At 48.6% G+C, this 14,953-nt stretch overlaps 1 protein-coding gene across 8 annotated transcripts in view; it reads right to left on the reverse strand.

Moving 5' to 3' along the window:
• The window catches only part of NR4A3 (nuclear receptor subfamily 4 group A member 3), a 36,081-nt gene extending 21,362 nt beyond the window's left edge, over nucleotides 1–14,719 (reverse strand). Inside the window, exons 1-6 of one of the 8 annotated variants that reach the window (XM_036330210.1) lie at nucleotides 13,936–14,614; nucleotides 10,512–10,694; nucleotides 9,557–9,628; nucleotides 7,323–8,278; nucleotides 3,580–3,709; nucleotides 2,952–3,124 (exon numbers count right to left, since the gene is read on the reverse strand). In XM_036330210.1, coding sequence (XP_036186103.1) covers nucleotides 2,952–3,124; nucleotides 3,580–3,709; nucleotides 7,323–8,276 — 1,257 coding nt within the window. In that variant the 5' untranslated portion in view covers nucleotides 8,277–8,278; nucleotides 9,557–9,628; nucleotides 10,512–10,694; nucleotides 13,936–14,614. Of the gene's footprint in view, nucleotides 1–2,951; nucleotides 3,125–3,579; nucleotides 3,710–7,322; nucleotides 8,279–8,835; nucleotides 8,991–9,556; nucleotides 9,629–10,511; nucleotides 10,797–13,935 lie in introns of those variants that run through there. The other 7 variants (XM_036330206.1, XM_036330208.1, XM_036330213.1 and 4 more) reach the window with 7 other exon arrangements.
• Nucleotides 14,720–14,953: the final 234 nt, after the last annotated feature.

Raw genomic sequence — 14,953 nt, forward strand, 5'->3', positions numbered from 1 at the left:
TACAAGTTTCCGGAAACAGTATGTCCACATCCCTCTCAAACCCCAGCTTGGAATTAGCCTCAACCCTGAAGTGCGGTCTGACAGGACAGAGCCCATGTACTACCCCCATCTTGGTCCTGGTACCATACTGCTGCAGCCTAAGGTGATTTAGCATCTCTCTCTTCTACTACATGTCCTCTGTTGGTTCCTAATAAGTGTATACACTCCCAAGATCTTCTTCACATGAACTACTGATGGGCCAAGGCCCTCCCATGTTTTAAAATTCTAAATGCTTAGCTTCACATTTATTTTTGTTAACTTTCTCTGTGATGGTTTCAGCCCATCTTGTTCCAACCTGTCGAAATCACTCTGAATGTTGATACTGACATCCATCATATTAGCGATCCCTCCCAGCTTTCTGTCATCTGCAAATGTGATCAGCATGCCTTCTCTGCCTTCATCCAAGTTTTTGATGAAAGCTCACTGTATTTTTTAAAAAGTCTTTTAATTTATTGATTTGGGTCCAATTTTTGATAATTTTGCAAAGCTATCTAAAAGCAGAAGAATCCAAGCTATGAGGCTCAACCTGATTCCAAAACAATGCAATTAAAATAAATATGCTTTACAAAATTGAGCCAGGCCCCAAAGGTAGTATCAGTATGACCTAGACTCTGGCATGGTCAATCCGCTATTTTGGACAAAACTAACAATTAAATTGGATAAATGTTTGTTGATGAAGATGATGACTCTAGTCTAACATACTGAATGGTGCAGAGGCAAGCAAACAAGCTGGATTGATTTTTCCGTGTGGAGACAGTTCCCAGCTGGGACAACGCAAAGAGCTGGGGAGGGTTTGCCACTGAATAACTGACTAGTCCACAAAGACCAATAATTGGATAATTTGGGGCCAAAAAAAAAATCACTTGTGGAGCCTAAATTCTCTGGATTGGCCACCAAAAGTGTTTTCAAATATCCTGGAATAATGACAGACTGTGTTATGTAGCCTCAGTGTGGGTAGTATGAAATAGCTTCATAAATCCAGAAAAATTGCATGAGGGGAGACCAAAGTTCCTCTAGGGAGGAGGTCTTTATTCCAGAATGCTTTCCAGCACCCTCTCTCACTGAAACCAAAGGTGCAGTAACGCTTGGCATTAGGAGCACAGACTTTGGGGTCCAATACACTTGGCTTCTAATTCTATTTCTGATGCATATTAGCTTTGTGACCTTGGGCAAATCAGTCCTTTAGCCTTTCTCAGTTTTAATCTCACCTGTGAAATAGAGATCATAACACTTAGCTTCCTGGTATTGCTACAAGGCACCTGACACGTGCAGTGTTCACACTCAGAACATTCAACAAATGGTAGGGAGGGCACTGTGCTAAAGCTTTGACAAGTATCACCTTATTTAATCTTCACAAATCCCAGGAAGTAGATATTATAATTATTATTCCATAACACCAATGAGGAAGCGGAGTCATTAAAAGGTTTAAGCAGTTGCTTAAGGCCATCCAGCTACTAAACAACGGTGTTGGGATTTTAATCTAGGGACCTGCATGGATCCAAAGCCTGAGCCCTTAACCACTGCATTATGATGCTAGACTATTTTTTGAGACTTGACTTCAAGAGATGCTACTTGTAATCAGAATAAGAGTCCTCAACCTTTGGTGCTAACGATCTGCCATGCTTCTCCTATGAAGTCTTGTGATTAGGTGCAGAGAGGAGGCTTCCCAGCCAAGGAGGATCAAAGCGGGTGTACCAATCATAGCACTGCAATCTAAAAGGAGAACACATTATGGGCACACTCACACACTCTTTCCCAGCTGTTCAGCCAGAAGTTTGAAATACTGATTAGACCTGGGCAGGGAAATCTGGTAGGAGCTGCCAAGCCAGACCAACCAATTGGGGATCCCTGGACTGGTCTCTCTTTGATTTGTATGCAAACTGTGTTTCTCAGTTTTCTTCTTAGAGTGAGGGTAACTATCCCTACAGTTCATGATTCTTTAAGTGGTTAAATGAGATAATGAACCACAATGTCTAGCATGCAGAAATTGCCCAATAATTATGATCTTTTTTTCTTCCTTCCCATCTTTGGTGAGACTCAGTCTTACTAGAAGTTTGCTTTTCCAAGTCTTTTAAAAAGCTGCCTTAGAGTCATATTTATACATTTGCTTAGAAAATCCTTTCTTGTGGTGGTTCTCTTTGTTATCCAAATTTATGGCAATTTTCAGAATTCAAACTGATGACATTTTACTACATCCATATGAAATAGAAATGTTGAGATATTTTGGTTGACTAAAATAACAATACTGGTAATCATTTATGGTCTTCAAATGTTTTCTCAACCATCTTTCCTGTGTGGCTGGTGATCAAAACATCCCTCTGAGGTTAAATATTGTAATCATGTCCACTGTAGGGATGAAAAAGCCAAGGGCATGAGCCAGGTGACACAGCTAGGAAGCAGCAGAAGTGGTGTTCCATCCCAGTCCTCCTGATGTCAAGGCCAGAGCTTGCTCCTCTCTATCAATGGTCTAATCCCTCGAATAAGCAGCAGATCAATCAATGCCAATGCAGTTGGGTAAACTGCTTAAGGATAACTTAAAGCTCACCCAGAAGGTTTGACCACAATATGAAAAAACCAATAGTCACTTTGTCTAAACCATGAAAGAAATCTGCAAATTGTAATTCACCTGTGCAGATTTTCATTGGCACAACCACCAGGAATCCTGCAACAATGGGTATGACAGATGCAGCACTGTCAAGACCATTTGTTAAGGGATTCAGAGACCCAATAAGGCAAAATTACTTGGTTCAATGGATGCACTGGAATTGCACAATGAAGTGAGAAATATAGAAAAGGTATGAAAACTGTTTAGCACACTGGCAGGCACAAAGTCAATCAATCAACTCTTATTGCTAGTATCATGAGTAGAGACCCTGATCATTCACTCAAAAGCAGGACATTATAAAACTTACTCTGGAATAATCAAGTTCTCTGGGCGTTGAGTCTGTTAAAGCTCGGACAAGGGCATTCATCATACAGCTCGGAGGAGAAGGTGGAGAGGGCTGGGAAGGTTCCTGCTGTAATGGGCTCTTTGGTTTTGAAGGCAGCCGACCTCTCCTCCCCTTCAGACTATCTGTACGGACAACTGATGGCAAGGGAAAAAGAGAAAGACTGTCTTCAAAGATATTCATGAATAGCCATAAATCACAAAAAGGAATTAAAACAGTTGAGCAATCATTAATGAGACCAACCATTTAAAAGTGGCAATAAGTTTGGAATAATATTCACACAACGATTCAATGAGAGTTGAAACAAGCAGCATAAAAGCTACTCCATACTTATATTTGGTAATGAATTAGTCCTAAAAGTCTCCTTCTTAAATAGAACAGAGATGTATGTACACAAGCTCTCTATTGATTTTGAGAAATTAGAATTGAAAAGTAGTCCTCAGCTATTTTTAAATGTAAACATACCCTGTAACAACAAAACGTTGGAAGGAAAGGAAAATTCACCATTCTAATGTAAATATTAGCATTTTTTTTTTCAGTGATATCTGAGAACACATATAAACAAGTTGGATAAAAAGCATTATATTCATACCTTCTTTAACCATCCCAACACTGAGACACTTCTGAAAACGACAGTACTGACATCGGTTTCGACGTCTCTTGTCTACAGGGCAGTTTTTATTTGCCAGGCAAACATATTTTGCATTTTTCTGCACCGTTCTCTGAGAAAATACAATACAGAGATAGTCAACTAATAGTTTCTGGAAAGAGGTAGAACCTGACAAGATGTATTTTAATTACAATGTGAAAAGCGACAGTGCAATTCGTATAATTAGATAAATTTAATTTCCTAACACGCTAGCCTGCAGGAAAAACAATTTTATTAGTGTTAGCTGCTGACAATGAAAATCATCTCAGATTGTTCTGAAGCAAGTCTCAGGAGACATCCAAGTCTGAATGATAAAATCATATCTGAAATTACCAGGTCAACATATCATACCTTGGAGGATTAGATTATCTCCACTTTTAATATCCCTCTGGGAACAATTTTCTACTTGTTCCACTCCCCTGATTATTGCTGACCTTATTAAAATAAAATCAAAATTATCTGGGATGTACTTTGTTGGCTATCACTTTTGTAAGTCAAATATTACAGTAACTGGCTTTGTTTCCCAATAGAGATGAAATCATAAAAAGCAAAAATCAGGACTTGTCTAGTTAAAATATATAGGAAATAATGTTTAAGTGCCCCCCCAAAATTCCTTAATCAGCCATTGTAGTTTATCTTTAAAAGGGTAAATGGCCATTTTTTTATGTTTAAAATTAAAATCTTAAAATTGGACACTAAAAACCACTATCACATCCAAGAAAGGAATAAAGAAAAACCAAAACAAAAAGAAATGAGAAAGAAAGGAATATGAGAGCCATATATTTTCAATTAAAATTCCTATTGATTGGTTATTTCATAAATGACTATTGACATAGACATCAAAATAGCCATATTGTAAAACATACTTCATAAAACTTGGGCTTGGATATAAAATAATGCTGTATTCTTCAGAATCACATGTAATTTAAATATGGCACGTGGAGAAATAATTGAGCATAATTTTATGCTCCAAATACAAGGGAGGCTTTTTAAAAAACCCCACAAAAAGCATGTGTGCAACTGGATGTGGGGTAAAATCATTCAGAAATTACCTGAATCTATACAATTCCAAATAGAGCAGAAAGTTGAAATTTATTTGTTAAGCCTAAAAAAGAAAAGAAATCTGGGTAATTTGGGGTTGGTAATCTATTTCTTGCCCAAAATTCTAGGCTTATTTTCAATCTTTACTTTCAGCAATTCTCAGCCCTCATTTACCAGTATTCACCCTATCATCTTTTAATTTCACTTTAAGGAGATCATTTTGCTTACATAAAACTTAAAAAAATCTAACAAAGCCAGATACATTTTCCCTACATTTATAGGTGATGTTCGTTTAAAATGTAAAAATTCCAAAAACACAAACATGCTTCTCAGTTTCCAGCATTTAAATTCTCAGCACTCTTTAAGGGTAGGAAACTGGTGCTTCCTGAATGAAGTTCTCTTCATCGAACATGCAGTAATTTCTAAAACTCTATTTCTTGCCATTGTCCTCAAGGTTATATGCCAATTTGAGTGCTTGGCGGCATTTTGCTCCAGGTATACATTTTTCCAATAACCTGAAACCTTTCCCACAGTCATGTGCGCCTGCACAGTTTAAGGACAAGGAGAGATCGTTACAGTTCAATCACTGAATTCCATCATTAACTGCATTTCATGTCACATTTTTAAAGAATTCAATTTAATGGTAGAAAGCCACTGGGTAAAACCTGCTCCCATTCCCTTAATTAACAGATCTGTGGGATGGTTCTCTCCCATCCTACCCCCCGCCCTTTCAAATATAGATTTGTTTTCAAGGGATTGCTGCAGAAAAGGAACCCTGTTGGGGAACACTTAATTGACATTTCTAGACGGGATGTATTACCACTCCTGTATTTTGGTCAACTCTCAATTATTCGGGGATGGTTATATTTGAAGTTACTTGCACTTCTCTTAATTGTTTTTCTTCCTTTTCCCTTTTTTGGCTACCTGTTTCACTGCCCTTCAGCATTTCCACTGAAATGATAGAAAAATCAATTTGTGAAAGGAATGCAGTTCCTTGAAAGCAGCCCTGGTAAAGCTTGAGTAGTTAAGACTAAAAAAGGGCTAACCTGGGGGCTCTATATTTAAAATATCATAATCCTGTACATGCCTTCGGTATGGCTGCAAAGTCTTTCCATACGCCTTTTCTCACTTTTCTGCAGAATGTAATTAATCACATGATTTCTACTCCCAGATCAAAAGTAACCGTTGCTTGTGGGTAGGATAACCAATACACAAACACGTGCATTTTTACAAATACTTGGTAGTTTTGACTTACAATGAACTATTGTTTTTTATGGCCCTTTAAAGTTTATAAAATGCTTTCATAATTAAATGTTTTATCCCATTTAATTCTCACAGCCCTTCTCTGAATTTTATTCACCTGATAGGGAAACTGAGGCCTAGAAAGAAGTATCATGCCCAATGCCATACAATTGGTAGGTGGCAGATCAAGGCCTCCTATTTGAGTGTTCTCCAAGTCCCACCTGCTCCCAGATATATCCTTTTGGCCTCCTAAATCCTATTACCCAATCAGCATCCAGCTTCCCCTTTTCCTCCACCCTGCCCAACATGTAGGCTAGGGAGTGATTATTGTGGGAGACCATTTGTGGGTTTGCAAATGCCTGAGATAATGGCCAGGGGAGTGGGGGTTGGGGAAAATGGCACAGAATTAACTGTCTGAAGAAGCCAGGGAGTCAATAGCAAAAGCAGAGCAGCAAGAGGACAAGGCCACTTTCCCCTGAGTGTTACAAAGAGCACCGAACTCAAGAGTCACCACGTGCGGATAAATCACTGTTTACAGGCTACCCAAGGCTTCACTTCTCTGGGCTTCAGATTCCTCATGGGTAACATAGGTGGAGGCTGAAGACCCTCCTGTAGAATTCTCCTTTGGGTCTATATGAGATCATGAACAACTTCCACACCTGGCATTGTGTGTGGCTCAGAGGTGGAGTGAATTGGAGAAACCCCAGCTCCTCTCTTCTGTGAAGGGGGCTGTCCCAAACTGCATCTAGTCAGTGGCCTGCTCTACAGCTGCAGAGGTGTGAAGGCCATGTGCACTTTGGGGTCATGCAAACATGAGCTGGCATCCTGTCTCCCTCTCACTCTCTGAGTGTGTGTCCTGGGCAGTTGAATACCCTTTCCAAGTCTCCATCGCCTCATTTATGAAACATGGATAATTAAGATCTACCTTCAAGACATTTAATAAAAACAGCTAGTAAGTGGCCAGAATCCAGTCTCAGGTCTCTCTGATTCAACAGTCCTAGCTCTTACTATGAAGATGACATGAGATACAAATGTCCATAGCCTGGCACACAAACCCTTCTCCTCGGGATGGACAGGGGAGAAATGCAATTAAGTTTTTGCACGTTTGAGATCACAGATCCCTTTGAGAATCTGCTGAAAGCTTCCCCCAGAAAAATGATTATAAGATAATGCCACGTCAGGAAGTTCACAGCTCCTCAAATCCATCTGGGGCGGCCTCCTGTAATGAACTTAAAGGTCAGACACCCTGAGAACATGGACGTGAAGGTGCTAGGCTACAGGAACGCAGAGTTCAACAATTACACGTCTCAAATCGTGAAGGACCCACTTATCTGCTCACTTGAGCGGGTGGCTGAGGAGGCTGGCTGCGGAGGGAGGGGCGCCAGGAGGAGGCGTGCGCTCACCTTGAAGAAGCCCTTGCAGCCCTCGCAGGTGCGAACGCCATAGTGCTGGCAGGCAGCGTTGTCCCCGCACACGGCGCAGGTGCCCTCGCCCGAGGAGGAGCTCCTGATGGGCGGCGACGGCAGGCTGGGGCTCTCCCCGAGCAGGCTGGACGCGGTGGGGGAGGCCGTGAGGTTGAGCGGCGGGAAGGCCAGCGCGGCTGCCCTCTTGGGCAGCGGCAGCCCGTAGGGGTGGCCCTCGAGGGCGGGGGCTTGGCTGCCCGCGGCGGCGGCGGCTCCCAGCGACAGGCTGAGCGCGGCGGCGGTCGTCGGGTCGTAGCTGAGATGGTGGCCGCCAGCCGGGCTGGGCGCGGGCGGGTGCGGCGGCGAGGGCTTGAAGTGGAAGAGTGGGAAGCGCGCGCCGGACAACGCCTTCATCGGCGGGTCGAGCAGCGGGCCGGGCGCGATGCAGCCCTGCGCCGAGGGCAGCGCATCGTCCCACAGCGCCCCCGCCTGCGGGGGGAAGCCCGGCGTGGTGGGCGTGGACGGCGGGGACTGCTTGAAGTACATGGAAGTGCTGGGCAGCACCTCGTCCTCCGGTCCGGAGGAGGGCGGAATGGATGGCTCTGGCTGCGGCTGTTGCTGGTGATGGTGGTGGTGGTGATGGTGGTGGTGGGGGTGATGGTGATAGCTGTGCGGGTGGCCCTCCTCCACCTTGATCAAGGGTCGCGGTCCAGGCGGCTGCATCTGGTACTGGCAGGAAGGCTTGAATTCGTAGTTGGAGTAGCCCTCCACGAAGGTACTGAAGCTGGGCAGGGATGTGGTGGCCCTGGCCGTGATCTCGGTGCTGCCGAGGTCCATGGTCAGCTTGGCGCAGTCGGGATTCATGATCTCCGCTGTGTACTCTGAGCTGTAGGTCTGGGCTGCATAACTGGAACCTGGAGGCGAAGGGCTATACGGGGCTTGCACGCAGGGCATATCTGCAGGGACAGGGCAAAGGGTCTTTCAGAAGCAAGTCCGCACTCTTTCCTAGCATGGCTCTTTAATCTAGGCCTAGGAAATGGAGAGGAAGTGACATCCTTTTCCCCTCCTGGGAGCACAGATCTAAAGCCCAGTGTTTCCTTCCTTCCTTCGCTGGGAAGAAAGCTGAATCCCTTACAGACTGTCAAAGGGCGTTTCGGATGCCAAAACCCAGCCTCCTGGGGACCTCTGTGCCCATCTTTCTTCCCTTGCCCTGTCCTCCACCAGATCTGGGAAATTTGATGTCTTCTCTCATAGGCCCAATGAAGTTAATTGGAGTGACTTCAGCCATTAGTTGGGGGTGGGGGTAGGGGAGGGTGCATAAAGAAAGCGCATGAATGCCCTGTTGGTTTATTTTGGGGGGAAGAGGTCACTGGTCCCCTAAGTCACACACATTGATTTATAAATTCTATGAGTTAGTAAAAAAAAAAAAAAAAAGGTGTCCTACATGGGACTTACTGGCCAAGGGAAACAGTGACATGCTAACATTTTATAAATGCCAACTAAGGGTACCCACACATATTGTGGTCGCTTTTTCTTCCACCCCCTTCCCACTCTTCCAGACAGGGCCAGCAGCCTGGACAAACTGGACCCCTGCTGATGACTTCAGCCAGCTAGGTGGTGAGGTGGGAAAGTAGGCCCAGGAAATGGACTGGGGGGAGTTTGCACCATCTGCAAAGAAAAAGATCAGCAGCTGCAACAAAACACTCACCAAACCTGCTCTCTGCCATATACAATATAATATATATATATATATATATATATATATATATATACATATATACACTTTTCCTCAATTCTGACTAATAAAATACATCAGTATTTATTACATTATAGCTGTCATAATAGGTGAGTTAGTTTACATATTATCTTATGACAGAATAATTAGGACCCCTACAAACAGAAAGCAGTTTCTTAATATGTTTTGTTTCTCTGCCAGTTTGACTATATTGAGCCCAGCAAAGCGACTGGTACCCAGGGTGCTTACTTATTGTTCAGAGAGGTTGAGCTGGATGAGAGGGCCCTGAGAATTATCACATCTAATGAATAACTTATCTGATGATTTCCCTTTCTTTATGGCTAAATATAAGTGGCAACATGGGCAATTTCTGGTGGTTGGTTTTTTTCTGAACCAAAGGAAAACCAGGTGCTTAATGTCTATTCGGAGCCTATGGTATAAAATGTGTGACTAATAGAAGAGTGAGTACTTCACACTTCCTCTGACATCTTTCTCTTACCCACATTTCCAAATCTGATTGAGTCATGGGTGTATGGGATGAAATCTTGACTTGAAAAAATGTGATGAGGGCCTGTTGGAAGAAGCAGTGGTGAAGAGAGGCCAGTTCAAGCCTTTATTTTTCAAACAGGGCCTTAAAAACACTCCCTAGTTTGAAGTTAAAGGATTACTTATCCTGCTTTGCAGTTGTTGGGGTGAAATGAAAGACTAGTCATTTAAAAGAAAGAACACTGCCTGTGGTTTCATCTCTTCTCCTTCTCCCTTTAGACCTCTAGGATTTCCCTATTAGTCATTCTTTCTTGCCAATCTCTGCCTATTGCTCTTGTGTCTTTCTGTGTTTTCCAGCTAGACCGTGAGCTTGCTGGGACTGAGTTCTATTTATCTGCATATCTTTGGTGCCTACACAGGCCTGGCACCTGGTATCTCTCTGACAAATGCATAAAGAGGTGTTACAAGCCAAGCCTGCGATTCTTACTTTTGCCAACTTAAATGGACTCCTTGGGTTTCAGGTCAAACGCTTTTTCTCTTTCCCTTTGAGCTTCACGAATCCACACTTCTGCACCCAAGTGATTTGGATTTTATATAAACAAAAATACTCTATCTATTGCTCTAAGTGACCCCATACTTCTTAAATGAATAAGCTGCATGTAAAGGAAGAGCAAACATGAAGACATTAGAAGTAAAATATCCAAATCTATGGTGTATCTGTATTTTTCTTAGGACAAATACTTTTGAGAAATGCAATGCTTAATTTAATCTGGCTGCTGCTCAGTAGCAACAGGGTGTGGTATCCAGAGGAGCTTCCTGCAAAGAAGCCACCTGTGCTGTGAAATGCGCAGCCAGCAGGCACTGTCTTGGCCACTGGGCACGTCGACCACCTTGCCGGCTGGTAGTGTGGCTCCCCCACCCACCTCTCCCAGGCGGGTTGGAATAAGGGGTCGTGCCTTCAGACCTACCTGGAGGATATCTTGCGCGCTGAATGGTGGGGGTGTGGTGGGTCTCTCCAGCGGAGGCTGAGAGTGAAGGAGGCGGAGATGTACGACTAGGGCTAGGCGAAGCGGCGGCGGTGCTGCCCAGCTCTGCTGAGGGTCCAGTCCCAAGGCCGGGGCTTGCGGGGCTGCGCTCTTCCGCAGTGGGCTCTTCGGGCCCCCGGAGAGAGAACAAAGGTCACAGTAAGTCCAGGCTGAGCCACCGGGGCCTGGGCTGGGCGTATTGGGAGTTGGTGGAGGCCTCTAGAAATGCTACGTTAATGACAAAAAAATTCTAAGGTGCCTGGAGTCCTGAAACAAGCAGCATCACACCACCTTGGGGTAGCCGAGGAAAGGTTGCCCCTACCAGCCGCGCTCACCGCCCTTTTGTGGCACCGGAACCCAGGCTAAAATAGCAAAGCCTGACATCGTCCAGAAATCGATCCTCTGTCCCCCACAATTGGTTCCGAGCTCACGAAGTTAGGAAAACCGAAGAAAACAGTGCAGAAAAGAGTCCCGCCCAAATTCGGAGGGTGGGGGTCAGTGAGTGTGCACGAGGGGGAAATAGTCATTTTCCAATTCCACCCGCTCTCACCCCCTCACAGACAAATTTACACGCTGCATAGGAAATGCACAAGGTCCGGAACGAATGCGTGAATGCCCCGAGGAATTAAGAAAGTCAGCCTTTCATTCTAAATGCTAATGGAGCTTTGCGTCTATTAGCCGCGAGTTTCGGGGGCCAGGGGTCAAGCAAACAAAAGGGCACAGTGAAAATAGGCCCGCGCTGGCAGTCGGGCGAGAAGGCGGAGGGCGTTTACAGCTGAAGGGGCGGTCGGAGGGAGGCCCCCTGCACCCAGCGGGCGGCATCCTTGAGGGTGGGCGACTTCTAGGCTCTAGACCACCCGGCGGCCCGAAGGGGGCACACCCGGAGGGCCCCAGCGCGGCTCCCGGCCCAGCGTCTCAGCGCACAGCCTCGGCGAAACTTTGTAGCTGGAAGCACAGCTCCCCGGGCCTGGAGGAAGGATTCCACTGCCGCCAACTCCGGCCTATAGCGCCACCTTTGTCCCGACCCACTCACAGCTGAATGGGAGGCAACTTGGAGCCAAAAATAAACAAAACCCCCCAATCCGCGCGGGTGCGCGGGCTGCGAGAGGGTCGTGCAAGTTTCATTGCCTGCAGCCTCTACGCCCATGGCTTCCCTGAGGAAGGAGAGGTACTGGGAGTCTTCAGGTCCGGGAAGCCCTCGAAGGCCAGGAAATGGGGGATTCCCTTGATACCCCCAGTCCCAGGCCTGGCCCTTTCCCCAGCCCCAGCCCCAGCTGATCCTACGGAAAGCTTGAGCGAACTCTAGTGCAAGCACGGAAGGATCTTCCCACGGTTGTAGCCTGTGCTTCCAGCCCTTCTCACCCCGCCCCCAATCTTCAGTGGGGTCTCCAGAAACCTCCCACCACCTCTCCCAGGAGGTGCCCGCCTGCCCGCCCTGCCCCGGGGCCTTTCCAGCGGAGCCTTTCTTTAAGGATCGGCCTTTGACTTGGTGGATGAGGGTCGCGTCTCCTGGAGCACCGGTGTTGGAGGGGAAGAGCCAAACCACGTTTCCTACAGCTGAGCCGAGTGCCCCTCGGTTCCCCCCCCCCCCCCCCCCGCCCTCCAAAACGTCCGGTTACCTAGGCAAAGCCTCCGAGCCTGGAAACACTTTCGGTGGCTCCTGCTCGCGGCCGCGGGGCCGGGAGCACGGAGCCTCGAGGTTGTAAATTAGGAAGAAATAACTACCTCTGTCAAAGCCCCTTTCTTTCTCGTGGGCAGACGAAAGGAACACCCCCGTGTTCCCCTCCCGGTGGTGAAGCGAGTGGAGGAAACCGTGAAACGCACCATTGTGACCCCGGCCCCTCCGCGGAGTTTCCAACCTTGGGGAGCGGGGGCGGAGGCTGGGCGGGGGCAGGAGGCGTGGAGGAGACCGACAGAATGGGAAAGACAGAATTCTCAGAAAGACCGAGGGAGAGGAGACAAACCGCGGGGAGAAATCCTGCGAGCGCCAGGTCCCGGGAGGGGAGTGGGTGGGCGCGGGGGGAGGGAGCGGGTGCAGGGGCTGTTGTGGCCCGAGGAGTCTTTGATACTCACACGGGAGCATCTTGTTCAGCTACGATAACTCGGAATAAACTCTAACTTCATTCATTGTGCCCGGTAGCCGCGTTGGGCAGGTTTCTCTTTCCCAAACTTAGTTCTAGAAAACATTTCTTTGTCGCGGGAAAAGAAGATGGAATTTGCGATGAAGTGACCACACCGGCGCCCTATGTATGTCTCTCCCGGCACCCCAAGGCTCTGGGATAACCAACGGCCCGCGATTTCTGATCACCAACCTCCCTGCAGCCAGCTCTTCCCTTTGGAGTATGGAGGCTAAATAAGAGGCAATATCTATTCTAGGCAAAGCCTCGGCGCCCGGAAACACGTTCTTTGGAATCAAGGGACACATGCTGAAACTTCACGACTGCCCCAAAGTCCCAGCAGGTTCTAGAGGAGCCTTGGGAAGCCAGTCTCCGCAGGCTGCGTTGGCACGACCGCTCTCTCCTCTCCACCGAGAACTTTCAATTCTATTAAAACACTCGGAGCAACTTCTCCAAAAGCGCGAGTTCTCTCAGTTAAGAGGAAAACATGCCTTTCTAACACCGAGCCGAGCCTGGATGAGAGGGACACCGTCCCCACGCGTTTCGGAGTGCGGGAGTCCGCAATTACACCCGCTCACCTCGGGAGGGAAAAGTGTCAGCGGGCAAGTCGGCGGCGCTGGGCAGACGTGCCTAGTGGAGCCCCAGGCTCATTTCAATACAATAAGCCGCATTCCTACAATTATGCCCTCTTTTCCTGCGATCCTCCGAGCGCCTTTGCAAACTCCGGCCGCGGCTGCCCTGGGCCCCTTTCCCCTCCCAAGCTACCTCCCCGTCAACCCGCTCGGAGTCACTCTCAGGTGTATGAACTTGGACCACCGGAGCCCCTATGTTCAACCCTAGTTAAAAGGCAGGAAAATTACTGCCGTTCATCACCGGAGCAGCAACTCCCCGCCGCCGCTGCTGCCGCCGCCGCCGAGAGCATCATTACCATGACAACTAGAGCTGAAATACCCTGAATTACATCTCCGGAGCTGCGACTGCACACATCCCGGTCCTCCTCTTTGTTACAGGCTTTTCGCCCCTTCGGGTGGGGGTTGGAATCCCACTAGCTCCAGAGATCCCCGGGGGTCCGCTACCGGGGAAAAGTTTCAGATCAGAACCCACCCGCCTCTCAGCAGCCAAGGCGGCAGCGAGGCGGTGAGGGGGGGAAAACCCCACACTCAAAGTTGTCAATTTCGGGAGCGACGCTTCCCAGTGTGCCAACTTTTCAGCAAGTCCCCCAATTAACTGGGCGAATCTCAAATACGTACTTGAGTGCTGTGGCGGTTCCGTCTTTAGAGCGAGTTTCTAGAGAGCTGCCCCGAAATCTGCGCTGGGGGGGCAGTCACAGCTGCTGTCCCGGAAGGGCTGCGGTCTCCAAGCCCAGCGGCTCCCAGAGGCGGTGAGCGGCTGGCAGGGGATGCTGCGATCCCGACTCATGGGAGAGCGCCGCCGAGGGGTTCCGCTGGCGTCCTGGCTCCGGCCGCGACCAGGGGAGAGGATGCCGCCGCTGTTCCCACCTCCACGGCCACCGCTGTCAGCGTTGCAAAGTGAGCCCGGGAGGGGCGTCCGGCTGCCGCGCCCCGCTGCACCCGCGAGGGTGCAGGGCGAGAGGGGTGTGAGCGCGCGGGAGAGAGTGGAGTGTGTGTGCGGAGCGTGTGTGCGCGCGTGTCTGTGTGTGCGAGTGAGGGAGCGGGTGTGAGCTTGTCTGTGTGTGGGGAGCGGAGGAGGAGCGGGAGCTGGAGGGGTGGGGGGCGGGAGCCAGGAGACTCCGCTCTCCCGGCTGCGCGTTCGCTCGTCCTCTCGGCACGTCATTTATGCCACAGGAGCCCTAGCGGCCTCTCCATAGAGTGCCTGGAATGCGAGACGTCAATGTGACGCCATGGGACGCTACGTCACCCTCCTCCTCCCTCCCCTGGCCCAGCCGGTTCCGCGTGTGCGAGGGAGTGTGTGTGTGTGTGTGTGTGTGTGTGTGCGCGCGCGCGTTACCCGGCCATTCGCCGGGCGGCACAATGGAAACTACGCGGTGCAGCCAGCCCCAGCCCGGAGGCCTTTCCGACCCGCGCTGGCAACCCCTTTGCAGTGGCGCTGCTCGCCCGGGCACGAGTCAGAGAGAGAGCAGCGGCCCGCCCGCGGGTCAGGCGGGACCGCCCAGCTGTCAGGCTCGGGTGGAGTAGAGTTGGAGGAGTGCTGCTGGCGCGCCTCCGAGGCTGCCCCAAGGCAGGAAGCCAGGGCGAGGGGGTAAGAGAGAGGACAGCTCTTCCGAAAAGGAAGGCTCCGCCAGCCAGT

This window comes from Myotis myotis, unplaced genomic scaffold (assembly GCF_014108235.1).
Source record: "Myotis myotis isolate mMyoMyo1 unplaced genomic scaffold, mMyoMyo1.p scaffold_m19_p_12, whole genome shotgun sequence".
Classification (NCBI taxonomy): Eukaryota; Metazoa; Chordata; class Mammalia; order Chiroptera; family Vespertilionidae; genus Myotis; species Myotis myotis.